The following is a 17,737-nucleotide window of genomic DNA, read 5'->3' as shown; positions in this document are numbered from 1 at the left end:
CTACAGTAATCCTTTCGGATCTTTTTACCTTGCACCCTAGTTTCCTTGACAATCTTTTGAGGATGAATGTCCGCTGACTCCCGTTGTCCAGCAGAATCCGTGCGTAGCACCCGCTGTCTTCTCCCTCCGTCCACGAAAAGGCTGTCTGCAGTAGTATGCACTTGTGGTCATCAGACTGCTGTGCGTGCATGTTGCAGGACTTGCTGGTGTCTAACCGGTCAGGTTGCGCGCTTTTACGCACTTGCTCAACATCATTACCGCTTTGCTGCTGTGCCGACTTTCCTTCAGGCGTACGTGGTCGACACATGGATGTCGCGTGCCTTCCCTTGCATGTTTTGCAGCGTACGTTAGCACGCCATATCTTCGCCGTGTGGTGAGGTCTGGTGCATCTGAAGCACCTTCGTTCTCGTTGCAAGGCTTCTTTCTTCTGTTGCATACTAATGCTTCTTCTGCAATCTTTCGTGTAGTGTCCAGTCGTCTCACAAAAGATGCATTTTTTCATCGAGGTGCTTTGAAGCGCAGATGTTCTAGTCCGTCTCATACTGTGCGGTGACTGAGTAACGTCGTACTTTTCCTCTCGAGTTTCTTCTCTGCTGCGTATATATATGTTTAAAAACTCCATAATTTCTTTTAAACTGCTCGTGCTGTCTCTTGACGCTGAGTCCGATTCCGTAGTTGCTGGTCTGTTGTCACCTTTCTTTAACTCCATCTTCATCTCAATCCTCATATCCACCGGTAGTGCAGATTTTACAACAGGAACTATCACTGTGGCATAACTGTCCATTTCCACTCCTAACGACTGCAGTGCTCGTGTGTTCACTTGCAACTTTCGGAAGAGTTTCTTCAACCCATCTACATCTTTAGGACTCTTCACTGCTTCCAAGTTTGCAAGCTCTCTTATGTATGTCTCTCTTAAATTATCTTCCCGTCCGAAGGTTTTTTTCAGAAGAGCGACTGCATGCTCGTAATTCTGATCAGAAAACTGCAAACCTTCTATGAGGGACGCAGCCTCCCCACTCAGAGACGCCAGAAGGTAATTAAATTTCTGATTCTTCGGCATGTTCGTTCTGTTATGCACCGATGTCTCGAACTGATGCCAAAGCCTTGGCCATGCTGTTTTTTTCCCATCAAACTTGATCATTTCAAGACGTGGCAAATTAACAAGCTCTTGAGTCTCCAGGATTTGGTTAGTACCTTGCATTGAGCTCGCCTGTTCTGCGACTATTCTCGTAGTCAGTTGCGTCCCTTATTCTAACTTGCGTAGTTGCTCCTCTATTTTGTCTTTGCAGCGACGATCTTCATCTCATAATGCAAAACTCTTTCAAATTCTTCCTCCGCGTCGTCTTCTTCAATGAACGGTTCTATCTGTTCGTTAACTTGTCTTAGCGTCTGTGACACGCTCTTCATCTGGTTCAGAAGCGTCATAAGTTGCGCTCGATCGGCGTCTTCTTCTATCTTCTTATCGATTTCGCTCGTAAGCGTCATCACATTTGCTCGAAGCGTCTTCCGCTTCTTCGATAGGACCTCTTTATTCATGCTTAAAACGTGTTGAAAGAGCTCTTGCCTTTTTATGTGCGTCTCCAACAGTCGTCGGTCGTGGTCCTTCTCTCGACGGTTCGTCCTTGAGCCAGACGCCGCTGCTTCGTTCTTCAACCCGTTGTTGCGAATGGGGTTGAAGTCTGTGCGTCTGTCTTCAGATCCTCCTGGTCACGGCACCATGTTTCAGAAGGACCAGAGGGACCACAGAACCAATACGTTTTCGGTTTATTGTTGACAGAACAGGGAAAAAAAATATGCAGAGCGTGACCCTGGCTACTTCTTCTTCCTCGCCTCCGAGCTCCATCTTCAATCTGTTTTCTACAGCGGGTAAAGACCTTGGTCTACTTGTTCCAGATTGCGCGTGCCATTAAACTCCGAAAAGGAAACAGTTCGACCCACTTCGTGAAGTGATCTGTGACAGGAAGGAGAAAAACATGGCCTCTCCGGCTTTTTGGGAAAGGTCCCATAATGTCACAGGCCGCGACTTGCCAAGGTTGTTGGCTGTCGATGGGCTGCATGAGCCTGGGAAGCTTGCCCCTGCGAGGCTTCACGCATTGGCACACGCGGCATGAGCGGACGTAGTGAAGAGCGTCGTGCTTCATGCCAGGCCAGGTAGCACAGCGGCACAACTTTTGCAAAGTCTTCAGGCCACTCGCGTGTCCCGCCAACCGCAAGTCGAGGAAATAACCTAGTGTGGCTTTCCTTAGACTGCGGGGTATCACCACCTTGAAAGACTCCTGGGGAGCTTCTTCAGATGGGACGTAGCACAGGAGAACGCCGTCGGCATCAAGCAGGTACGAGTCCAACGTGCCCGCAGCAATACCAGCCTGCGTACGGCACTCGGCACCGACAGCAATACCAGCTGTCTGTTCACGCCCGACGGCTTGACCGCCCCGCTCCGCTTGGGAGCTCAGCTCTTTGAGCTCGTCAACGATGTGTTGACAAAACGGATCGTCCTGCTTGCCTTGAGCAGCTCCTCTCTGCTAAAGACGATACCGGCAGACGTGACAGGGTCTACCAGGTATGCGTCCTCACCCGAGGCTGTCGACTCGAAAGTCACTTCACCATTGGGGTTCGCGCCTTTCGACCCTTTGGAGCTAGAGGGCCTGGGGTCTACTTGATGCGATTGCTCTCGGGAGTGGCGGACACAAGTGTCGGAGGCCGAAACGGGGGCACGCGACAAAGCGTGAGCCATGACGTTCGAACTCCCTTTCCGGTAGCGCACAACAATGTTGTACCGCTGCAAGGTCAACGCCCAGCGCGCAAGGTGGCCCGAGGGCTCGCGCAAGCGCTTAAGCCAGGTGAGTGCCATATGGTCCGTTTCCACCACGAATGGCACGCCGTCGACATAACAGTCAAACTTCTGGAGAGCAAAAACCATAGCGAGTCATTCCCTTTCTGTGACGCTATAGTTACGCTCGGCGGCGTTAAGAGACGGGCTCGCAAAGGCGACTGGCCGGAGGACGCCGTCATGCTCCTGAAACAGTACCACGCCGAGACCCAGGTCGCTCGCGTCCGCTTGGACAACGAACTCCCTGTTCAGGTCGGGCAGCTTTAACTCGGCTGTGGCCACTAGAGCTTCGGAAAGCGCCTTGAAGGCTCGCTCTTGTTCTGGCCCCCAGCTCCATCGTGCCGACTTTTTCAAGAGTGCAATCAAGGGCGCTTGGAGGGCCGCACAGTTTGGGATGAACTGTCGATAGTAGTTCACCATGCCCAAAAAGCGCCTCAGGCCCTGAATGTTTGCCGGCGTCGGGTACTCCACAATGGCACGTACCTTCTCCTCGCACGGCAGAACACGATCGCTCTGAATGGTAAAGCCTAATAGTGAGATGCGAGTCTCGGCTATTTGAGCTTTTTTCGGGTTCAAAGTCAACCCGGCGGCACGCAACCTCCCGAGGATATCCTCTAAGTGGTGAAGGTGTTCCTCAAACGTTCGAGAGAAGATGACGATGTCGTCGAGGTAAGCCATGGCGTGTTGCCATTTAGCGTCCCCTAGAACGCGGTGTATCAATCTCTGGAACGTAGCTGCAGCTCCAGAGCAGCCAAACGACATGCGGGTAAACTCGTACAAACCTCTGTGAGAGGTGAACGCAGTTTTCTCCGTGTCAGCTCGCTCCATCTGAACCTGTAGGTAATCGCGGCTAGCATCCAAGGTGCTGAAGTAGCAAGCACCGCCTAGAGCAGCCACGATTGAGTCAATGTTAGGCATAGGATAAGCATCCTTCCCCATGACCTCGTTCAGCCGGCGGTAGTCCACACAGAGCCGGTGAGAGCTGTCTCTTTTGGGGACCATTACCATTTGGTGAACCCCAAGGACTGTTTAAGCGTTGGGCAACTCCGGTCTCAATCAACTCATCCAGTGCCTGGTCGATTGCTTTCCTCTTTGCCGCACTAACAGGGCAAGGATTGCGTTTCCATGATTGTGTGTCGCCTGTGTCAATTCGGTGCCTCACCAGAGAGGTGCAACCCGGGCGTTCTGTGAACGTGTCGCTGAAACGTGTCAACAGCGACGACAGGCGTGCTTTTTCGCATTTCGACAAGCTGTCCGGCAAAGGCGGCAGCGAGCCATTCGAGTTGCTGCTTAGCGAGGGGGGGTCACCGGCATAGCCGCGACCTCATTCACCACGGCAGCATTATGCTCGAGGGAAAGCAGTACGCACAGACTGTTTTCTGCCGCGCCGGCCAAAAGACCAGTCTTGGCGTCGGAGGGGGAGACGCCGGCTGCGGGGGCAACGCTTGGTCTCCTGTCCTCCTCGTGGCGTCCAGCGACTTACTGGCAGTCAAGACCACGGGAGGTGCAGCGAAAGGCCGTAGGGCGCCGGAAGGGACGTCCCTGTAGCCTCCGCTTGCAACGTCAATCATGATACCTGTGCGCGTGAGAAAGTCGCGACCGAGAATCACAGGCACGCAAAGACCAGGAAGATGCACAAAGCGCTGTCGGCGTGCGTGATTCTCCCAACGCACAACCAACCGCGCAGCGCCACACAAGGTGGCAGTACCGCTGGCGAAGTGGAAGGCAGTGTCGCAAGCTCGAATGCGGACAGAGCGGTCGCGCAAATGAGCCCTAACCTCTTCGCCGAACAGCGAGATCGGAAGCCCCACTATCCAGCAACACCGCAAACTCTCGACCAGCGATCGCAAGGGCGATGAACGGCGCCGGCGTGGCTGGAATGTCATGTCCAGCGCGACACAACGCCATTGGAGCCACAGATTGTGTCACACCCCCGTGCTCTCTTACTGCTGCAACCGCCGGCAAGGGGGAGCTCACCGACGGCTCACCCCATTTCCCGATGGGCGAGGAGGCCCTTGTGTCTGTTGGGGCGCGTTGCACTCGCGCGTGGTGTGACCACGCTCACGGCAACGAAAGCAGACAACACCTTTTTCCTCTAACAGGGGGGAATTTTGGCGATCCTTTAAAGCTACGAGGTGTCCGTTCGCTAGCCGCAGTGGGGGCTCCACGATCGGATATCCCCTTGTGTGCGAAGCAGGGGGTTTTCGTTCTTGTTCACGCTGCCGGGCAACGATGGCCGCCCGGGCGTACGAGTACGGGTCCAGAGCGCGGTCCGACACGTCGAGCGCGTCTCGGTCTCTCGCAGCAGAGGCCACCTCATGGTTCGGGGAACCCTAGTGTGACGAGTCACGACCAGCCCATGCGCAACGAGGCTCGAGAGACGCGGATGGCAGTGGCGGCGGGCTGTAGGCTCACGCCGCCAGAACGTCGCCCTGAATACACTTTGCATCGGATGCCAGCTCGTTTAGGTCACGATAACGGGCGCTAAGAAGGTAAGCGGCGAAGGTTGGAGGTTGGATGAGCCTAAGGTATGGCTCGTTCCACCTTCTCAGCGTCTGATGCCGTAGGATCGGCAAGGAGGTAGAGCTTCTGCAAAGCCCGAACGTACTCGAGAAGAGATACATCGGAATGCTGTGTCCGAAGCTCTAACTCGCGACGCATGCGGCGCTCGTATTCAGGAGGAAGGAATTCGCTACGGAAGAGCTCCCCAAACTCCTCCATCGAGTGAGCTTGGTGGCCGACGAGCCGGTACCACCTCGCCGCTTGGGCTGTCAGTGACACGGGCAAAACAGAGCCTAGCATAACGCTGTCGCTCAGCCGCGTAGCCTGGTGATAACGGTGCAGCGCCTCGAGGTACTCTGTGGCACTGATGGGATCCGAATAACCGCTGTACTCAGGCAGAGGTACCCTTAAGCTACTCGGAACGCTTGGCTGAGAGGACTCGAGGTTTCCCTTTAAAGCACAAGGCTGCGAGCGCGCTGCTTCCAACTGAGCGTTTAGGAGCTGCGCAGCAGTTGCGTGCTGCCCCGAAGCAGACGCGGCCGTAACAGGTGCGCACGCCTGTTCCCCAACATGCGCGTCCGACCGAGAAGGGCCAGTACACAGCATGGAGGAGGGTAGGGTTTGCGCTCCGACTGGTGCTTGAGGCCTCACGCGACTGGCAAACGGGTCGACAGCCCAGCACGGAGGCCCACGCCCGTCAAAAGCATCGCCCACGCGAGTCTCAGGCCAGCAAGTGTCATTGAACGCGGCGACGTTGTCGGTTAAGCGAGCAGGCTCGCAAACGACATCATCAACCCTTTGCACTCGCGACCACGACGGGTCAGTAAGCCCGTTCCCGCCAACACCTGACTGCTCCCGGTAGGAAGGACTGGGTGCGGCGATTGGAGCTGTCAACCGTGTTGCTGACGGGGAAAGGCCAGCGAGCAGAGACTACGCCGGGGACGGGCCCGTAAGCGCGTGAGTCTCGAACAGCTGATACAGCCCGTTACTAGCTTGGCTAGGACTATGGTCCTCGTTCAAGCGACTCGCATCACCGTAGGGGGCCCCGAAAAAGGGATCTCTCCCGGTGAACGAAAGCAGAGGGTCGCCGAGAGGGCCGTACCCCGTGCTGTAGCAGCCGTCCGCCTCGAACGAGATCAAGATTTCTCCGGCACGACGCAGAAACCACGCACGAGACAATCACGGGCTTGCAGGCCGTATAGGGAACTTCGCAAGACCTAGCAAGTACGCTTGCCTAGGGCGCGATGACTCCCGCACAAGGCCGAAGTAGAACGCACGAACGAGAAGCCGCCTGCTTAGCAGCGTATCAAACCTTCGTGAAGGCCTGAGAGCACCAGCCGCGACGAGCGAATTGTCAAGCGCAACATAGCTCGTAGGAGAGGAGGATGTCACACGCGGCCCAAAGGGAAATGGCGCTGCGTTGTGACGTAGGCCCGCGCAGCGCGCCAGCGTAGCGTGCCCGGACATGCCAACTTCGGGAAAGAGCCGACAGTTGACTCGCCCAGACCAAGCAGCCATCTTGGCAGATGCCGGTGCTTATGCGCTCCCGGGCTACGCTGTCGGCGCGGGCGCGGCAGCTGGGGAACGAGGAGTCAGGTAGGAGGGCGCTCTCGATTCCCACAATATATATATATAATTGATTGATTTGTGGGGTTTAACGTTCAAAAACCACCATATGATTATAAGAGACGCCGTAGTGGAGGGCTCCGGAAATTTCAACCACCTGGGGCTTTTTAAAACGTGCACCCAAATCTGAGCACACTGGCCTACAACATTATATATATATATATATATATTGTACCGAAGCATAGTGGCGCTCGCTTTGTGCCAGCGTGAAAGAAGACGTTGACGTCCGTGTGTGGCTTGTGCTTGTCATTTCTGCTTTTTCGGTCATCGCGGTATCTCTTTTGTGCAACTCCTTTTCGGATTCAACTGCCCTATTTATACCGTCACAAGAAAGCGCTCGTCGCCGGAACCTTGTCGTCCCATTTGCCGTCATAACACTTGCCGATGGCTCCAGTGCCGTGTACGTGTGCAATCCGTTCCCTTGTCCCGCTACCTTATTGCATGGCGAATGCATTGGGAGTCTTGACACTTATGATGACATCTTTTTTTCGATGCCCGTTTTGATACGACACCGATGTCCGTGGATGCTGTCACAGCTGCCAGCGCGCCCTCACTACCTGACGAAGACGTTCTGTTGCGCAGCGTAGACACCAACCTTACGCAAGACCAGCGCAATCAGCTCATTCAACTACTTGACCGTTTCTGCGCCTCCTTCGCCCACGGACAACCTCCCTTGGGACGCACGTCAGTTGTCGCTCACCTTATCGACACCAGTCACCATACTCCACTTTGTCAGCGCCCCTACCGCGTCTCGCAGGCTGAGCGTGACGTCATCACTCAACACGTCGACGAGATGCTGCAACGTGGTGTTATTCAGCACTCACACAGTCCTTGGGCTTCGCCACTGGTCCTCGTGCGAAAAAAGGATGGCTCCATCTGTCACAGGTCCCGTTAATTCGGGAGGCGATCGCCGGGCTAATTCCAAGGGCCGAAGTATCGGCCCCCCGAACCGCACCACGAAAGCGTGGACAATTTAGAAGTGGTCCTTTTTGGCGTGCCAGCGGACGCCGGCTGTGGCCCAAAGAACAAGTCAGAGCCGAGAGTTGATAACCAAAACAAAATTATATTCTTAATAATGGCATATCGAAAACAATACACAAGAATGCACACTCCACAATAGTTGCATACAAAATGTCACCAATCAAACAACGTACTACACAGTACAATCAGCCACACTCGAAACAACGGACACAGACACAATACACACTACAATGCCGTCGCATGCATTGAACAACCAAGACACTTAAAGACTAAAGAGATAGAAAACCTATTCAGTCCAAAGTTCTTGGAACAAAAGTCTGGATGACACTCTTCCGGGAATCACTCACTCAAAGTCCAGCGTTGTTGTCGTTCCGCTGCCCCCCAAAGTTTCTCTTCCAGGAAACCTCTCGTCTTCACTAGGCCACTCTCCAAGCTTCAAACTTCTTCGCCGGAAACACGGCGGCTTCACACACGCAGCTGTTGCCACGCGTCTTCGCTCGATAGCGGTAAGCACACACTCTTGCCTGTAGCTCGAGTCGTCCCCCCCTCAGGTGGAAATCATCTTCTCCTGATTTGTCTCCACGGACAAAACCTTCGCCGACTACACGGCGGAATCCCTACGCGCTCTGGCGCTAACTTCCGTCTTCTCCTCCGAAGTTTCTCTTCCAGGAAACCTCACGTCTTCTCCTGCTTTGTCCCTACGGACAAAACCTTCGCCGACTACACGGCGGGATACCCTACGCGCTCTGGCGCTAACTTCCGTCTTCTCCTGATCTCTCACCTCGGCTGCTCGATTAAATACCCTCCGCGCGAGATTCCAGAAAGTTCTCGTCATTTCGTCGGCGCGATACGCAGCGAAGGCTGGGGAGAGGGCGAGACGGCACGAAGGCCGTCCGCGATGGATGACTGAACCTGGCCTTTCCACGCCCCTTTCCATCTAGAAAGTTCGAGTGCTTGCTCGGCTGCCGTTGTGGGGTGAGGAGGTTTGTCGGCGAATCTACGCTTCCGAGGGAGAGAGTCGCGCCCCGGGAGTCTGGATGTTTTTTTTTTTTTTTATGGTTGACCTCACGGCGTCAACCGGCGTTTCGTCGCGAGGAGTTGGCGGCGCGCTCTTTTTGAGCGCTCGTTCTGAGACACCATCATGTATTGCGTGGATTATCGTCGACTAAACAACATCACACGCAAGGATGTTTATCCCCTGCCACGCATTGATGACGCCTTGGATTGCCTTCAAGGTGCGGAGTTTTTCTCTTCACTGGATCTGCGCTCTGGATATTGGCAAGTGGCAATGGCTGAACCAGACCGTCCAAAAACGGCGTTTGTGACCCCTTACGGCTTATATGAATTTAATGTAATGCCCTTCGGTTTTTGCAATGCGCCTGCGACTTTTAAAAGAATGATGGACAGTGTCCTCAGGGGACTTAAATGGCACATCTGTCTTTGCTATTTAGACGACATAGTTGTATTCTCGGCGAATTTCAAAACTCATCTTTCCCATCTGGAACAAGTTCTCCCGTGCCTTACGGCAGCCGGGTTGCAACTAAACTTCAAGAAATGTCGTTTTGGCGCCCGCAAACTCACGATTCTCGGCCACATCGTTTCAAAAGAAGGAATATCGCCAGACCCTGCCAAACTGCGTGCCGTTGCCGAGTACCCCAAGCCTACTACCTTAAAGGAGCTTCGTAGTTTCGCAGGCTTGTGTTCCTATTTTCGGCGTTTCATTCAAAATTTCGCCTCTATAATTGCCCCTCTGACTGAGCTTCTCTCCCGTAGCGCGGACCTCTCTGGCTGGAACTCCCACTGCGATGAGGCATTCATGGCGCTACGCCGGCTACTCACGTCTCCGCCAGTTCTCCACCACTTCGATCTCAATGCACCCACTGAAATTCACACGGATGCAAGTGGTGTCGGCCTCGGTGCCATTCTCGCTCAACGCAAGGATGGCTGCGACGAGTACGTTGTCGCCTATGCCAGCCGTACACTAACGAAGGCAGAGTCCAACTATTCCGCCACGGAAAAGAAGTGCTTGGCTATCATTTGGGCTATAGGAAAATTTCGCACTTACCTTTAAGGACGCCAGTTTGATGTTGTCACAGATTGCCATGCTTTATGCTGGCTAGCGTCCATGAAAGATCCTACTGGCCGCCTCGCCCGTTGGGCTTTACGCCTTCAGGAATACGACATCCCTGTTGTTTATCGCTCAGGACGCAGACATTCAGACGCCGGTGCACTATCCCGTTCTCCACTGCCTCCTGACCTTGCCTGCTTATCAACTGCCATTTGCGATTCGTCATCGTTGAGCATCACTGACATGCCATCCGAACAGCGCAAGGATCCTTGGATCAATTCTTTGCTTGACGTCCTCTCTCACAGTTCGTCAGAAACGACTTCACGCTACCTCTCTCGTCAAGCAAGACACTTTGCTGTCCGTGAAGGCTTGTTGTATCGCCGCAATTACATGACGGACGGCCGTAGGTGGCTCCTTGTCATCCCTCGTCATTTGCGTTCGGACATCTGCGCTGCCTTTCACGATGACCCCCAGTGTAGCCACGCTGGAGTATTTAAGACTTACTCTCGCCTTCGTCTAAGATACTACTGGCGCGGCATGTATCGGCACGTTCGCCAGTACGTTCGGTTATGCATCACGTGTCAACAACGCAAGACGCCTTCTCACAGCACTGCTGGCCCTTTGCAACCCTTAACCTGCCCAGCGAGACCATTCGACCGCGTCGGAATTAATATTTATTGTCCTCTACCCAACTCTCTTTGAGGCAACTGGTGGATTATCGTCGCCGTGGATCATTTGACACGCTACGCTGAAACATCTGCGCTGCCTGCTACCACTGCGAAAGACATTGCATCCTTTCTTCTTCACCATCTCATTTTGCGACACGGTGCACCTAGTGAATTACTGAGTGACCGTGGACGCGTGTTTCTCTTGAACGCTGTCGACGAGCTGCTCAAGGCATGTGCACTGTCCATCGGAAATGCTCGGCATACCATCCTCAAACCAATGGCATGACGGAACGCTTTAACCGTACCCTTGGAGATATGCTTGCCATGTACGCCTCTGACGACCACACTAATTGGGACCAAGTGCTCCCTTTTGTCACGTACGTGTACAACTCTGCGCCACAAACAACCACTGGCTTTTCTCCTTTCTTCCTCATTACGGACGTGAGCCATCATGCTCCATAGACACCATTCTCCCTTGCAGGCCTGATGTTTCCGAAGCGACGCCTGTTTCCGAAGCAGCTGCTTATGCCGAAGAGTGTCGTCAACTCGCTCGCTAATTTACCGCACAAGACCGATGGCGCCAGAAAACTGACCACGATTCCTCTGCGTCTACTGTACGCTATAACCCAGGAATGCTGGTTTGGCTCTGAGTCCCGTCTACCCCTCCCGGTCTTTCCCCGAAGCTTTCGTCGAAATACCATGGCCCCTACTGTGTGGTGCGGCAAACATCTCCTGTCAACTATGAAGTTGAGCCCATTGATCCACCTTCGGACCAACGCTGCCGTGGGCGTGAAACAGTACACGTATCACGCCTCAAACCTTGCTATGACCCCCTTGTCGAGTCCTTTCCCTAGGTCGCCAGGTTGGCTCCTTTCTGTGCGGGGAGTAATTGTACCGAAGCATAGTGGCGCCAGCTCTGTGCCAGCGTGAAAGAAGACGTTGACGTCCGTGTGTGGATTGTGCTTGCCGGGTTCCTGCCTGTACCAGCTTGTTGTGGCTAACGTTTCTCGAATAACAACCTGTGTTTTTATGCAACCTTGCTCGTTGCAATATATATATATATATATATATATATATATATATATATATATATATATATATGACATCTTCATCAGACAAAATATACTAGGCTGCAGCGTGCTTTTATTTCATCGCCGAGCCGAGAGAGAGAGGAATAAAAAAAGAGGAGAAAGAAGGAATGAAGGGTCCATACTGACACGCACACGTGGTCAAACAACTACGTGTGCGTACTTCCACACACGCATAGCACGTGTATTATGTAAGGAAAAAAAATGCACAAATAAACGAGTGGCCGAACAACCCATGATATACATAGAATCAAGCCAAGTGTTTTGAGTCCAGGTCGCTAAATAGTCCAGTGGCTAAATTAAGCATATTCCAGTGATACATTGTGAAGTTTCAGTCCTCAGGCTCACTTCTCATCCACTTCCCACCGCAGCTTGAAAAAAACACCAAAATACATTCCTTGCGATCACTGTCGCTGTTGCGTTGCACCGGTTCTCCCAACCCCTGTTTAGTTGCTCTTGAAGCCTGGGGAAAAGGTCCACGTCTGAACAATGAGGTATTTACCAAATCGTTCCGAAGATATTTTGACGAATATTACCCACTGGTCAAAACATGAATAATATCACAATCTCGTCGCATACGTAATCAAACACTTCCTGCTAGACAGTGGCACATACCCACGTGCGTGTGTGTGCCACTGGTATGTGGGTATCTGCCACAGGTGATTGACACTTAGTATTTACTCAAGAACTACGAGAACACACATGGGCAATTTTAACACATGAGCATTAAGAAATACCTGACATCGGCAGCATCGACTCGACAAATGCAAATAATAAATGTCTGGGTCACAACTAGAATCGAACCCAAGCATTCTGCGTGGCAGTCAAGCATTCCACCACAGAGCTACGTCAGGTCTCGGAACTGCTTTTCAAATAGACACCAATCTTCGCAAAATGTCAATAGTGGTTGCAGTGCTGGCAACCCAATTTTATAAACATTACATATGTACTCCTTTGATACAGCCGTCACATCGGGTTAACGTCAACTGTGGTTAGTTACCATGTGCTGAAGTTGATTTATGTAGCAGTGTCCAGAGCCAGCATCGTCCTGAGCATCAGCGCTTCATATCAGCTTCTAGTGTTGCTAATACAAATGTTCCACTTGGCATCGTTGCACAAGTGCAAACAACTGGTTATATAAACATCTGCAACTCTTCCACATATGCTTGAGCGTGCAACATTTGTACATATGTTTATTGTCACTTCGTGACATGTTGCCCGATAAAAAAATTGCAACACGGTCACCTTCCCAACGCATGCTTCGCGTAACGTCGATTCCCGGTTGCGTGGGATCTGCCGAATTTGTTTTTCTTGAGTTTACATATATAGAGGTACGTATAAATATACAGTGAGTGACAACAACGCCGGTGACAAAATTGAGCTGAGAGTGTACGTATACTTTCTATCATAACAAAAAAAAACTGCACAAATTTGGTAGAGCAAAGGCAGCGACCCCCATGTGTCGTTTTGGCTACGAGCGCGTCGGAGAGAGCGACACGAGAAGCCAAGTGATATGACGGGATGCGCTTGCCCACCGCAGCATGGCGTCTCGTCGCTAGATAGCGCTTCCATGCCTTCGGCCACGCGATCTCGTGGTCTGCACACTTGTGCTCATGCCTGTACGTGGGATCTGCCAATTTTTTCATTATCAAAATCAGACTCCACTTTATTTTCACCAGAATTTATAGGGGTCCCCCAAGACAAAAAGCTGTGCAAACAGCTCGACAGGACCTGGGGGCCTACAGAGGGCAGCACATGCAGCGGATTCTACATTGTTGTAAACACCGTAAACAAAAACAAACAGCATAATACGAAGAAAATCTAAAAGCCACATACAAGGAACATCGGAGCACTCGTAAACATGATGCACACACGAAAAAATTATATCTTCATGAAGTGATCATGCACATCTGATTTGGACACACTGAAAGAAGCACTGAAATTTATGTGGGCTTTTAAAGAATTGTAAAGAGTTTGTATGCAATACACTAGTCTAGCTCTACCCTAGTTAGTGCGTGTAGGGGGTACTGATGTTTGCCTGTTACGTATGCTGTAGTTATGATGAGTGTGTTTTGCGTGTTTCGGAAGCTTGTTTTTATGCATATTGCCGCAAGTTGTTAGGCACCTACCGAAGTCTTGCGCCGCTTCCTGCTCTTATGAATTCTGCCACACTAATTGACAAGCCAAACGCGCCAAGCTAAACGCCCCACGTAACGCTGGCTGCACGTGTCACCACAACACGCACTGGAAAAAGAAGGCTGGCGGTTTTTCGAAAGAGCGGCACGAGGCGAGACGCAAAAGAGGTTGACAAGATTTTCACTAGCGAGCTTAGGACAACCTTTGTGTATTTAGTTTACGGGCACAAGTTCGCCATTAATAAATCGCTGTTTTAGCTTCCGGCGCTGTATTTGTTCGTTACAATATAAAGGGAGAGTTTATAACCGTGTCATTTAAAAGCTTTTAGCATATGTTTATTGAATAGCAAAGCAGTGGGTAGTAGTAGGCTTGGGTGCCCGGTTTAAGTTCCGAAATTTCTGAACACCTTCTTTTGCAGCTGTTCTAGTTTATTAAAGTTGGTGGTTGATGTTGTACCCCAGACTAGGGTACAGTATGGAAAACGTGAGTAAATATTTGGATAAAATATCGCACTTTTAGGCCTAGTGAAATTAATTCTACAAGTTTGTAGAGACATCAAATTGTTTTGCCTATAAATCTTTGGACGTAATGACTATAAATCTGTAGCCTTAATGCTAAGAAATTATTCCTTCAATTTTACACGGAATGATCAGTGCGCAATCTTGAATAGGACTGTCAGTGCAGGCATGCATGAAACACTGGCTGACCAGGACTCACCCATGGGTATAGTTTTGCCGTGAACTTTGTCTGCAAAACCAGCAAAATATCGAATGGTGGCTACGGCAGCCATGACATCCCCCACTGCGCTCTTGAAAGGTTTGCCATTGTCGAGGGTCTCCAGGCTCTGAAAAGAGCGGCAATCAGCTTTGAAAACGTTCTCAAAGCCAACAAAAGCAGATGGCCAGTAATAAACTACACAGAAGAAGCTGACTGTATTGTCAGATTTAATCAATAGCAGGAGTCTGAATTTTTGAAACACGCGACCAGCGGCCTGCCTATAGCTGTCTTCGTCAACCATTCTTTTTTTATTTCGTTTTTATTTTCATTTGCTTAGTAAGCACTTTCGTGGGCTTGAAAAACACGAGTGTGGCCTCAGGTATATTTTTTTTGAGTCGCAATCCATTAAATCAGCATAAATTCAATAAAACCGACTGAGGGGCTAGTTGGCACTGCATCTCATGTTTCAGAGCAAGGAAGCACGAAAACGCGAGGACACGTGGCTACTAATAACTGAGGTTTGCTGCACTTGATAACAGCATAAATACCGACGCACAAGAGAGATGGAAAAAATGCCCAAACCACCTTCGCACCAATACATCGCTTTACGGCGAAACCGCCATGATTACCGCTACAAGAATGATATCTCTTGTTAAGACAATGAAATAGATTACCATCCACAACCTTTGCTTTTGTTAATTTCGAACACCTCGGCAATTTCCCTGGTCATCTGATCTGAATTTCTCGTAATCACTTCACTTTTATTAAAGATGGGCTAATCGTCACAGTGCACGCAGTGTTCTGTTATGATCGGTCTCCCTGACATGACGCCGCTTGGATGTGAGACTGTTACGAGACAGCGCTCTCAAAGGTGAACCACAAGCGACAACGACGCGCACGCCTAACTTTATATTTTGCGGCGCAACCGCCTCCACTCGTAGATTTCTTTGAACTTACCCGACCAACTGACGGCCTATGAAGGGCTGTTTACAGTCCAAACGTCTTAAAAAGGGGTAGTTATCTCTGTGTGTCTTTGGTGGTCGAAGTGCCGCGAACAATAAGCCAAGCAACTGAGATCCGTGTTCGAGTGCGTTCTCACGTTCACCGCCATGCCATCGTGTCCGCGAACCGTGGTCTGCCTGGTGCCGCATACACATCACTGCAACAGACAGCCGAGAACTCAACGTCTTCGAGCTGTGCCGCGTAATGCGTGGTGTGCAGTGTTTTCTCCCTTGTCATGAAACAAACCGGGCGTTCTTCCATCTTTCCTGGGTCAGAAAGGAGGCGGCGTTTCACCTTCCCCTTTCGAGGGCGGAGGTGAAGATGGCAATTTTCATTGGACTGATTGGACTGTCCTGGCTTCCATTGTTTTTCAATGCAGGGAATCCTGAGAAAACTAGGACATAAAAGCTAGCGCTGAGACGCTCCCGACAAGCTCTCACAAGCTCCGAGAAGCTCACAGAAGCTCGAACGCTTCCATGATGCTAACCCCATCATGTATAGCAACACGCTACCTATAAATTATGTAAACAAAAGTTACTGTAATTAACAGCTTCCGGCTCCTCTCCTCGACATCTCCCGGAAACTCTGGCGGGCTCCTGTCCTCTGGGCAGACTCGTTGCCAGCTTGCTTACATTGTTAGAATGTTCTCGTATGCGATCATCAGGAATCTGCCCGTTTGCTCAATATACTTTTTCCTACATGACAAGGTGATACAGTAGAGAACACCCTCCACGCGCATGGTACAAACTGATCGTGACGTTTTTTTTTTCGCTGTAGTTATTATAATGCTTCTGCGTAGGACTATTTACACATGCACACAACCAAGAAAGCTTTAATGGGACGGAAAACATGATGGCTACACCAACTCTTTTGCCAATCTTTTTTAGGTTGTGGCTCAGGTAATGCAGATATGTCACAACAACCACTTTGCTTCTGCGTGTCTGCAAAGCGGCCTCAGGACTTCCAGTGTGTATATTTGAACAAGCTGTGAGCCACTGACGTGAGCAGCTGCTTAGGGTAGCCAGCTGCGCAGATGGGTGAAACTGGCGAAATGCCAAAGCTTTTCCAAGTGAGATGCTCAGTTTTCGGGGGACGCTCTTCTTAGTCTAACCTAGCCCTGCATCAGGCATCACTGGCCGTATCAGACAGACAGACAGACGAACGAATGGACCGAAGCATGGACGGACGCCCAGACGAACTTATGTGCGTACGAACGAATGGATGCACGAATGAACACTCAGACAAACGGACACACAAATGACGGACACACAGACAAATAGGCGGACAGACAGATGGACCGACAGAAGGACGGACGTCATAATCGTTCACACCGTGGATATGCTGTGATCTTTTTAGGAGTACATTTCTAAAGCACAGATTGGTGATGCCCCATTTGACTAATTTAGAATGCGAAGGTGCGTACGGAAGAAGGGGCTCCTTTCTTCGGGACGTGTAGCACCAACACGAGTGATGATTGCCAAAAATACCCTTCTATACCCCGCTTGCGCACACGAAGCGGGCAACGGAAAAATTTACCGACTGACACCATACGTAAACATTGAACTCATACTTTCATAATGACGTTGAGCTATTTATGTTGCACTCACAGCCATATAATCCAAATTCTCTTCCATCAGGTCTGCCAGCTTGAGAATCAGCTTTCCCCTCTTTGAGGCGTCCATCGTTCTCCACTCCGAGCCTCGGATGAACGCCGCTCGAGCAGCCTTTACCGCTTTGTCAACATCCTCCTGAAAAATAATTTATTTTCCTGACAAAAGAAGCAGAAGAAAGAGAAATATCTTTGCCCGAATGCTAAGGGGACACTAAAGTGAAACAATGAATCGGTTAAGGTTTATTGTTTGACCATTGTAGCTCGGCGGAGACATCGTCTCAGCGGAGCTAGATCAACTCCTGGCCGAAGACATTTCACCAGTTTTCCATGCAGGATGGGTAACCCCATTGGCTCCAGTGGTAAAATGTGATGCAACAGTCCAAATCTTTGGCGATTTCAGTTACCTTTACCCCCAGTATCATTCGTCACATGCTGTTGATATATTTGTGGTTTTGGTGCATATAGACGATTTTGCTAGCGCCTGCTGGTCTTGTCTCTGGCAACATT

General features: G+C 50.9%; 1 protein-coding gene across 4 annotated transcripts in view; it reads right to left on the bottom strand.

Annotated features, from left to right (window-relative positions):
- The window catches only part of LOC119163944 (aldehyde dehydrogenase, mitochondrial), a 153,139-nt gene that overhangs the window by 114,474 nt on the left and 20,928 nt on the right, over positions 1 to 17,737 (bottom strand). For 3 of the 4 annotated variants that reach the window (XM_075870767.1, XM_037416031.2, XM_037416030.2), the window contains 2 exons: positions 17,226 to 17,366; positions 14,617 to 14,743 (listed from right to left, as the gene is read on the bottom strand). In XM_075870767.1, coding sequence (XP_075726882.1) covers positions 14,617 to 14,743; positions 17,226 to 17,300 — 202 coding nt within the window. In that variant the 5' untranslated portion in view covers positions 17,301 to 17,366. The remainder of the gene's footprint in view (positions 1 to 14,616; positions 14,744 to 17,225; positions 17,367 to 17,737) is intronic. The other variant, XM_075870766.1, reaches the window with a different exon arrangement.

This window comes from Rhipicephalus microplus, chromosome 8, assembly GCF_043290135.1.
Source record: "Rhipicephalus microplus isolate Deutch F79 chromosome 8, USDA_Rmic, whole genome shotgun sequence".
Lineage (NCBI taxonomy): Eukaryota > Metazoa > Arthropoda > Arachnida > Ixodida > Ixodidae > Rhipicephalus > Rhipicephalus microplus.
This window is presented reverse-complemented; position numbering and strand designations above follow the sequence as displayed.